Source organism: Calidris pugnax, unplaced genomic scaffold (genome assembly GCF_001431845.1).
Source record: "Calidris pugnax isolate Ruff unplaced genomic scaffold, ASM143184v1 scaffold952, whole genome shotgun sequence".
NCBI classification, from domain to species: Eukaryota; Metazoa; Chordata; class Aves; order Charadriiformes; family Scolopacidae; genus Calidris; species Calidris pugnax.
In genome coordinates, this window is record NW_015092814.1 from 453,545 (window position 1) to 463,711 (window position 10,167).

General features: G+C 54.8%; 1 protein-coding gene across 1 annotated transcript in view; it reads right to left on the reverse strand.

The window, feature by feature from the left end:
- Positions 1-6,261: 6,261 nt before the first annotated feature.
- The window catches only part of ANGPTL4 (angiopoietin like 4), a 9,604-nt gene continuing 5,698 nt past the window's right edge, over positions 6,262-10,167 (reverse strand). The window contains exons 4-7 of the mRNA XM_014962703.1: positions 9,119-9,232; positions 8,937-9,032; positions 8,365-8,640; positions 6,262-7,825 (exon numbers count right to left, since the gene is read on the reverse strand). Coding sequence (XP_014818189.1) covers positions 7,644-7,825; positions 8,365-8,640; positions 8,937-9,032; positions 9,119-9,232 — 668 coding nt within the window. The 3' untranslated portion in view covers positions 6,262-7,643. The remainder of the gene's footprint in view (positions 7,826-8,364; positions 8,641-8,936; positions 9,033-9,118; positions 9,233-10,167) is intronic.

Consider the following 10,167-nt stretch of genomic DNA (forward strand, 5'->3'; position numbering starts at 1 on the left):
GGGCGCAGGGGCGGGCGGGAGCGGGGCGGGGGGCGCTCACCCCCGGTGGCGGGCGCGGAGCGGAGCGGGGCTCAGCGCGGCACAGAGGCCCCGGGGTGGGAGGCACCGGAGGTTGGGCGTCCCCTGAAGCCCCGGGCTGCGCTCGGCTGCGGCTCCAGGCTGCCCGCGGGCTGCTCCGCTCCTCAGGGGGCTCCCGGGACATCCTGCCCCACACGGCACACAGGGCCTCACCTTCCCGGGCTAGATGCCAGCTGAAAGAGCTCTTTTGGCAAAAAAAGAACCCCACTCAGTGACACAACTTGTTCTAGGAAAACATTTCCCCTTTTTTTTTTTTCTCCTGGCGTGGCTTGAGGCAATTTCCTGAACGAATAACAGCAAAAGGCCATTGTGCCCCTCAGGGAGCGCCGGCGTGGGCCCGAGCAGGCCGCCCTGCGCCTTCCCGCCCGACGAGCTGCAGGGATCCATCCTGCCGTTCATCCCCGCGGGGCTGCTGCGAGGGCCGCAGGCACCCAGGGTGTCCCCAGGGCTTGGTGACCCCCTCACGCAGCCACTGGGGTCACCTGTGATTTGTGGCTGCAACAAACCCTCCCGGGAGAGGCCTCAGCTCCCTCTGTCCTCCCTGTGGGACGTGCAGGGAAACTCGCGCTGCTCATTGACAGGATTTCTTGATTTCCTGCGCTGCCTTCACCAGGGCTCGTCTGGCCTACTTTGCCCAGAGGAGTCTTTATCCGGCTAAAGGATTAGAATCATAGAATCACAGACTGGTTTGGGTGGGAAGGGACCTTAAAGCCCCCCCAGTCCCACCCCCTGCCCTGGGCAGGGACACCTCCCACCACACCAGGTTGCTCCAAGCCCCCTCCAACCTGCCCTTGAACCCCTCCAGGGATGGGGCAGCCACAGCTTCTCTGGCCAGCCTGGGCCAGGCTCTCACCACCCTCCCACCAAACAAGTTCTTCCCCACATCTCAGCTCCATCTCCCCTCCCCAGCTTTCCTGGAGCTCCTTGAGTGACTGGAAGGGGCTTGAAGGTCTCCTCGGAGCCTTCTCTTCTCCAGGCTGAACCTCCCTGTCTCTCTCAGCACCCCCTCCCAGCAGAGGGGCTCCAGCCCTCCCAGCATCTTCATAGCTTCCTCTGGCCCTTCTCCAACAGCTCCGTGTCCTCCTGATGTTGGTGGCCCCAGAGCTGGGGCCTGAGGGGTCTCCCCTGAGCAGAGCAGAGGGGCAGAATCCCCCCTCTAATTGGTGGCCCCAGAGCTGGGGCCTGAGGGGTCTCCCCTGAGCAGAGCAGAGGGGCAGAATCCCCCCTCTTGCCCTGCTGGCCACGCTGCTGGGGGTGCAGCCCAGGATTTGGTTGGCCTTCACAGAATTAGTGGGTCTCCATTATCACATGGGAGCAAGGCTGAGACAGTGAGGAGGAAAAAGATGTGTTTGGACTTACTTTTGCCAGCCTTGGGAGATGCTCAGTGTATGAGCAGGGGCCGGGTGGGGGGAGGTGATGGTCCAGACCCTCCAGGCTGCGCAGTGCTGAGCTGCCCTCAAATTCCCCCAGACACCCGATCAGGCTGGGCAGGCAGGATCATGGTTTCTAAAGGGTCCGATTTCCCAAACTTAAGTGCTAATAAATGCACAGGAACATGCAATGGGGCAGCACCCAGACACAGAGCTATCCATCGCTGGGGGCACCCAGCTCCTGCTCAGTGAAAATCATTCTTAGGATCCAGGCTCTGAAAACGGGGTGAGAAAGAGAGCTTGCTGCGAACACATTGCAGTCCCACTGCCGTGCTTGAAAGAAGTCTGGTCATCCATCCCCATCGTGCATCAGGCAATGGAAGCAGCCGAGAAGAAAAACCAAAAATCCACAGAACCAGGGACATAGGGAAGATGCCAACTCCAACCTAGCGATTGGTTGGGCTGTTCTCTGACAGACAGCGATTGCTGAAGACGTGGGCAGGAAATCTTTCTTTTCACCTTTTCTTTGCAGTTCTGGTGCTCAGTGTGGCGCATTGGACTTTAAAACCTTCCCATCCCAAAGGGAGTTTTAACAGCCAGGATCTGCAGGAAGACATCATCATTTTCTCCTGATGATGCTGTTCCCATCCCTGCAGCACGACAGCAAACAGCTCTGTTGAGTAATGACTAGAGCATGCCCAGGGATATCAAACAACCAACCGATGAATAGTTAAATAGCATCAGGAGGAGCAAAGCTGGAACATGTTGGATGCAGAATCTCCTGGGAAGGGGAGTTAATTCCGTGCTGAGTTTCCCACACCTGATAATGCTGCATCCTGCGAGTGGCTGGGTGTTTCCTTCCTGGTCTTTGCATCCCTTGCTTTGTTCCGGTTAAAATGGGCACAACAGAAGTAAAATGTCTTATTTTCATTATCATAAGTAGCTAAATTGATTCTGAACTGAATATTGGGTGTGTGTGGCAGGGGAGGAGCGGGAGGAATCAAAGCTATTTTTTATTGGTTTGGATGGAAATCACTTTCTTATTTTCTTCTTCCAGTGCCTGGGAATTGTTGCCATAAGTTTTAAAGAGCAATATACAATGGAGATATCCTCACGAGTGCCCTCCAGCTCTGAAATCCCCTGGGGCAGAGTTTTAACACAGGCTGCAGGGAACAGTGATGATGACTTAGTGTGAGAGGGGGGATGCTGCCCTGGGGGGATGCAGAGTGGAGCAAAGCATGAGCCCGGAGCCCCTGCCTTCTTCCCCCTCAGGAGTCCCCCAGGCTCATGGCATGTTTTGCATTGAAGAATTGGTGGTGTGTCACCAAAACCAGACACCTGTCATTGGCTGCTGACAGGGCAATGCATTTACAGACCCTTTCTGGAAATCCCATGTGTGTCCTCAAATTGGCCACCGGCCATCAAGCCTCAGGCAGCAGAGATCCTACAAGCCCCAAATATTTTCTTAAACTATGCTGGAGCACACACCATTAGTAGCAGACAGGCCTATGCCATCTGCTTCTTTTTTTTACATGATAAAAACTTGCTCAAAACAGTCAAATGCTGCCTCTTGTCCTGGGTGCGTCAACCCCTGCCATACCCTGGGGCATAGCTGCCGGCCCGGGATGCTCATGCCAGAAGTTCCCCTTCCCACCCTCTTAGTGGGACCTGGCCCTTAGGATGTCTGTAAGCACCCTCAGGGGAGCCACCCCAGAATACTCTGCTTGGGACCCTGGTGAGGGTGTGGGTGCTTGCAAAGCCAAACCAGGCACGTCCACAGGCAACTCGATTTATGCTTCATGCTGCTGAGCTCCAGCAGAAGAGCTAAAGTTACTGAGAGGACTGGGAGAGTCCTGATGCCCCAGTGTGTCTGCTGGGCACCCCGAGGCATTTGGACCAAGGGATGGCTTTGAAAGCGTGACTCTTGCTGGTGCTGGCAAGGCGGGGGGGGCAGGCCAGTGGGTGCCTGGGGAGCGTTGGTGGGTGTAGAACTCACCTCTTGTTATTAATTTGCTGGTTCTCGTCTTTGCACCAGGTTTCAGATTCAAGAGTTTTTTGTTTGTCTGTTTTGTTTCATTGTGGTGCTGTGACAGCCACACTGGGGTTTACTTGGGGTGATGCCTCTGGCTTGTCCCCTCCAGTGTCCCAGTGCCACAGGTGCAGGGGCTCAGCCCATCCACCTGAGCTGGTGCAGCTCTGTGTGCACGCAAACACCTTCCTTTTTTGCCAAGCTTTCCAAAGAGCTATTTGGGTTCTGCTGTTGTACAAAAGAGGGGCTGAGGCCCCACTGTCAGATCTCCTGGCAGTTGTTCCTGCCAGTTTCACACAGGGTTTGGAGGGGGCTCTGGGCAGCAGATTGGGGCTCTCCTCACTTCCTGGGGCCACCAAATGCGGCTGGGTTGGGATGTGCAATTTTTTGATCTAATGATGCTCTGGGAGAACCCCTGGCTCCAAAGCACCTGTGGTTCAATGTGCTTCTGCTGCTGAGTCTGAGCTCCATGTCGAGGCATGTGCCAGCCCTGTGTCACCTGCTGGACCACAGCCCCAGCCTGTCCCCCAGCGCTTCTGGCCTCAAAAAGCCCTGTCCTGCCATGTGCAGACCCCGCAGCCCCCTGGCATGTGCTGAGCTTGGACCCCATCACTGCCTTTGACACAGCCCCTCCAGAGCGCAGCATCAGCAGCAGCCCTTCTTGCCAGCTTCTGGGTGAGGGTTTGCTGGGAGAACTGGGAACACTGGGTTGACCATCATGTTGGGAGCTGCTGCAGAGCTGCAGGCTGGCACAGCATGGCCGGCTGGAGGGCAGCCAAGGCCTGCTTTGGGGAGCAGCAGCATGTTGTGACCTAAAGGATGCAGTGGTGAGGCCCCACCTCGAGGGCTCACCACAAAACAGACACTGAGGGGCTGGAGCATGGACAGAGGGGTCTGGAGCACAAGTCTTGTGAGGAGCAGCTGAGGGAGCTGGGGGTGTTCAGCCTGGAGAAAAGGAGGCTGAGGGGAGACCTTCTCGCTCTCTCCAACTCCCCGAAAGGAGGGTGTAGCCAGGGGGGGTTGGTCTCTTCTCCCAAAGAACAGGCCATGGGACAAGAGGAAATGGCCTCAATTTGTGCCAGGGGAGGTTCAGGTTGGAGATTAGGATTAACGTCTTCCCCAAAAGGGTTGTGAAGCCTTGGAAGAGGCTGCCCAGGCAGTGGTGGAGTCGCCATCCCTGGAGGGGTTTAAAAGCCGGGCAGAGGTGGTGCTGAGGGACATGAGTCGGTGGTGGTTTGTGTCAGCTGGTGGTTGGACTCGATGATCTCAAAGGTCCCGTCCAACCAGCCCGTCCTCTGGGTCCGGGTGGGTGCCCCTGGCCGCGTGCGGTGCCATTTCTCTCGCTGCCGCTGGAGGGAGCTCCCGCACCCGCCACCGGCCTCCCGGGGGTGACCGCAGGCTGTAGGTCGGTGACAATGAAGGCCTTGGAGGATTCCAGGGGGATTTCAGATGAAAACAAAGACCTAGGACTGGCTTCTTCTGAGGGACTTGGAAGGGCCCCCATGGGACCTATGGTCTGGGAGCATGGGGTGGTATTGACATTGATGGGACGCGGAGACTTTCACAGCAGAACAGGGCAAAACCAAGGCACAGAAGAAAGCAGCAGCTGTAACTCCCGGGCTCAGCAAGATTTGGGGCATTGAGCCTTCCCCCAGCTAGCGTTTGGTACTGGCTGGCACTGGCCTCTGCAGCGGCTGGAGATGAAATACACCGCTGGGGAGCAAAGCCCAGATCTGCCAAAAACACCCGGCAATGAATAAATACAGCGCGGCTCCTTCGCTGGTTTCTATTCAACGCATAAACCCACCCTAGCATCCAGATGAAAACATGGCACTCCAGTATCTGCTGGTGCACCCAGGGACTAAACAAGCTTTAAATTAAGCAAATGAAACATTAAAAATGTATTTGAGTGCAAGAGGGAGCAGCTAGATAGCACAAAGCCATCTATAATTAGCTGCTTGTGCAATTGACCTTGGGGCTGTAATCAACCCCAGGGTTTTCCCCAGGGAAGGAGGACAGACACAGGAGCTGGGGCCACACTTAGGTACATCAGGTATTTATACAGCTGCCCTCAGGGACTGCCATATTTATTCTTGTCTCTGCCTTCTGCAATAAGCAATCTTTGTTCCCCTTCCTTGACCAGCTAAAGCAGCACTTATTTTCTTCAGCTCCAGTATCAGGCCACGTGCCTGGGATCACAGGCACAGCTGGAGTTTACCCCCCACCATCTCCAAGGCTCCTGCTCCATCCCCAGCTCATTTCATTCCCACATACTGGGGTATTCATTATTCCCTAGATGTCACAACAAATGCTTCTGGAGATGACTGTGCTGCTACTTACTGGGGCTTGTCCTGATCAGCTCTGATTTTAATCTGTCTGGATAATTCAGACCTCAGCCTCTGCTCTTGGTCAAGGAGTTGGCACAGGGTTTTCCAGACAGCTACAAGGAATATCTCCCCAGTGCAAGGGTCTGCCAAAAGGGAATAAGAAAGGCCAGCTCATCACTTGTAAACTTGCTGCCCCAGGGTCTGATTTCCAGAGGGAACAGAAATTCTGAAGTCCATAAACTTCAAGCAGACTAAAAACTACTTCTGGAGTGTATAGCAGGGATTTATCCCGGAGCTCCATAAGGCTGCAGCTAGAAAATCTAGGCCAGAAGGAAGCATAATGCTCGGGTCAAACTCCCAATAAGTGAAGTTTCAAAATCCAAAGTACTCACATAGCTCCCGTAGTTCCCACATCTTCTACTGGTAAGCCACTGGGCAAATAATCCAGGCAGGACAGTTACAGGTTTGTTTTTATTAAAAGGCATCTTCAGAAAAGATATTTTAGTACAAAAAAAAGTTTAAAATACACAAACTACAGTTGTTTTTTTTTCCAGTATCAACATTTATAAATTACACCACATTAACACTGCATTTAAATATGGAAACAAATTAAAATGGGAAATTCATCAACAAGATCCAACATCCTACAAATGACTATTTACAGTATTTAGCAGCTAGGAGCTCTAGCACAGTAGTCAATATGACCTCAATAGGGCAGGATGCTTGGGAAGCCCCAAGACGGCAGCTTGGCCCCTAATAGTTTTTTGGGGACTTGTTTTGCCCACCTCTCCCCGGACTCCCAAGGCAGAGGCAATGCTGTACCTCAGGGTACATGCCCAACAAGGTGGTGCAGCTCTTGCAGAGAAACCTTGTTGTCCCCCAGCCAGTTTTGGGGCATGCACATGGGATGGTGCTATTCACTCTGCAAAGTATGGGGAGTCTTTGGGGAGAAGGCAGCCCTCCAGGGTGATGTAGAGCTGACAGCAGGGCTGGTCCTGCCCAGGGACAGTCACTGCTCTGTACCTGTGCTGTCCCAGTGCTCATCCTGACCACTCCCAGCAGCACTAGTAGGCTTCAGGCAGACCTTAAGACTCAACCCTCCAGGGCTGCGGGAACCCACCCATCATCTCCTGGAGCTGGAAGTGCTTTCCCCAGCTCCCAGCAAACCCCAGCACAGCCAGAAACACAGGACTTCAAAGCCATAGGGGCCAGGGAAGCCAAGTGAGCCTGAAGTCTCCTTCTGCACAGGGTGTCCTTCAGCCTTCCCACCAACAGTCATACTCTCAGCAAGCTGAAGTCACCAGAGCAGCGGCTGCACAGATGGAGCTGCCTAAGGCTCACTGCCCCCCAGCACCAGCGGGGGAAGGAGGCTCTGGGGGCTTTCACAGAAGGGTACATGGGAAACAGTGAGAGACAGTGAGGCTCCGTACCCAACATCCGGGTGCAGGTTAGTGAAACATTTCACATGCTCCCCTTTCCCCCAGCCCCAGCTCATGAAAACCAGCACAGAAGTGTTCAAACAGGACAGAAAGCACTACACAACTTGAACTTGCCACAGCAGCACATGGCAGGTTGGAAGACCTTTGTACATGCTCTAGAGGTGGATCTCCCTGCTGGTGGCTCCTCTTCTGGTTTAGGAGCTTCCATCCAGGGGTTTCAGCAACATGGAGCTGTTTTATTTAAGAGTGAGGAGCTGTGTCCCGCCACTAAAGGGCTGCTAACCAAGAGAAATGCTCCTCCAGGGACTTCCTGGGGAGGGTGGGTTTGTTTTCTGTAAACACCAAATGATGGAGCTCAGGTCTGTGCTCCACAGAGAAGATCAAGTCTCACATGGCAGCTTTAGGGCTCTGCTTCCAGTGCTGCAGGTTGGATTTTCATGGTGGTTGACTTCAGTGGGTAATACCTGCCTTTCCATGTCTTCCAGAAGATGCCCTGCTTGCGCTCATGCCTCTGGCGGGGAATGGAGCGGAAGTACTTCCCATTGAGGTTGGCATGGCCACAGGTGCTGAACCACCAGCCACCTACCAAGGCAAAGCAGAGGCAGGTTTAACCAACAGCACTTTCAGAAAGAAAACAAACCCAGGATCAAGGTGGCTGCTGCCCGTTTTCCCCAATTTTCCAGGTCTACAAGACCACCTTGTACACCCATGTACTGGGAAGCCTTCACACAGATCCTATATGACTTCAGGATGCATCTGCAAATCCCTGATGCTCTCTCACATGCAAAACCCCCTCAAACCCTCCAGCAGCCCCATCTCAGGCCTGGGGAGTGGCCTCTGCCTCGCTTGAAAGGTTTCCAAGCAAGGTGGGAGCCAGCAAAGCTGTTACGAAGACAGATGCTTGGGCCAAGACCTGAATCATGAACCCCTCCCGATTTCAGCATCCCTCCCAGTTCCCTGCATGGCTCCTCCCAAGGATGCAGCTTTCCAGGGAAGCAGAGGACAAACCAGGCTCAACACCAAAGGGCTCTGGTCCCACAGAGTCACTGTCCCACTCACGGCCACCACCAGGGAGCTGAAGGGAAAGAACACATCACTGGGAAGTAAGAGCTTGTACTGACCTGAGAGGTGTTTGGCACAGTTTGTGTCAGCTTTGAGATCGTGGTCACGATCCCGAGTGGAGAAGGGCAGCTGCCTGAAGTCCCCGATTGCATTTTCCAGCTCTCCAGACAGAGGTCCCAGCAAGTTGAGCGTGTAGGCTGTGCTCTCACCACCAAGGCTGAAGACAAACTGAACTACTTGAGAATTTCCCTCCCAGTCTTCCAGCTCAATCAGAAGATCGTATCTTCCTTCTTGGACAAGGTGATGTACCTTCTCCAAGCCCAGCCAGAAATCACCTAAAACATGACACATTGTATTTGCCACAGGGACACAAACATGCTGTGCAAAGCAGAAACAAACAGGCTTGAGACAAAAAGGGACAACCCAGGACACTGTGGCATTTGAATCATGGTCTGGCACATGCAGGACAACTCAGGAAGACCAAGGACTCTTGCTCTGTAAGCAATGTCATCCCCTCCTCAGCTCAAAACTGTGCTCCAGCACAGATACCTCCAGGGGCCATCAAGGGAGAACAATGTGCTAAGAGATCATTTATTCCAGGATAAGAAGATAGACACCATCATCCACCTACCACCCAGGTCTCCAAAGCCATTCTTGTAGGCATCCCAAAGCTGGTCAAAGTCCACAGAGCCATCTGTGCGCCTCTGGATCACTGTCCAGCCACCTTCTGCAGGCAGAGAAAATACAGTCATTTGGGATTACTATTCGCAAGACCAGCATGCGAAGCACTGCAGGACAACTCCACCACCTTACCTGTGGTCATGTCACAGTAGACTTTGAAAGGCTGAGACCCTGCAGGCTGCACCTGGAAAACACCGCTGCTTTGCTGCCCGGCCAGGAAGAGCTGGTGGCAATCTTCTGGGAGCTCTGCAGAGGAAGGAAACAACAATTGAGAAGATAGTCCCAAGTCCCTCTTCCTCAGCAGGTTGCTCCTACCACAGCCCCAGCACTTGCAGCCCTGGCCATGAGCCCAGCCAGCTGTGCACAGCAGTGGCTACGGCTCTGGACACGCGCTGGAGACAATGACCCCTGACTCATGTCTTTAAATGCTGTGACCCTGTATCTTCCCATTTGTCCAAACACAGCTCCTTGGGCTTCTGTCCAAGGCAGAAGACAGGCATCAGGCCAGGCTGGGGTGACCTAGGCTGGAGATCACAGCTCCTTGGTGAGGAGAGACCCAAGGATCTTCCCAGTTCCCTCCACGCTGGGCAGGAGCAACCTGGTTGAGGTGGGGTAGAGCCAGGTCCAAGCATCCCCATCCCACCCCAAGGCTGAAGCAGCCTCGAAGGGCCTCAAGGACTGGTGTTAGGAAGGTGCCTGCGCTTCCAGCACGCAACCTCTTGCTCTTGGTGACCCCAGCCAGGTATTCTGCTGTGCAACCTGCCACCAGCAGGCACGGGGCCAGGCTGGGGTGACCCCTTGGCCCAAGACACACCGACCTGGGTAGGGAAGGGGTGGGTGGACCACAGGGAGGCCCCAGCTCATTGCATGAGTGGATTGCTTGGGGTGAGGTCATCCCCACGCCGGCCAGGCTCCCACCTCTCCTTCCGCCCCTGTGGGGACTTTGCCCGGTGCTGCCAGCAAAGCACCGTTTCAACAGCGCTGATAAAAGTCCATCCAGGAACCACCACCCGCAGCACTCGGGGAGAGATGGCGGGGGGGGGGGGGGGGGGCGGGTACAAAAACCCCACGAAGGGGAGTGGGGCTCCGTCTGCACCTATGATTTCGACTGGGACTCCCAGTGGGCCACCGTGGTGTGTCGGCAACTGGGCTGTGGCTCCGTGGCCAGGGCGTCCGTCTTC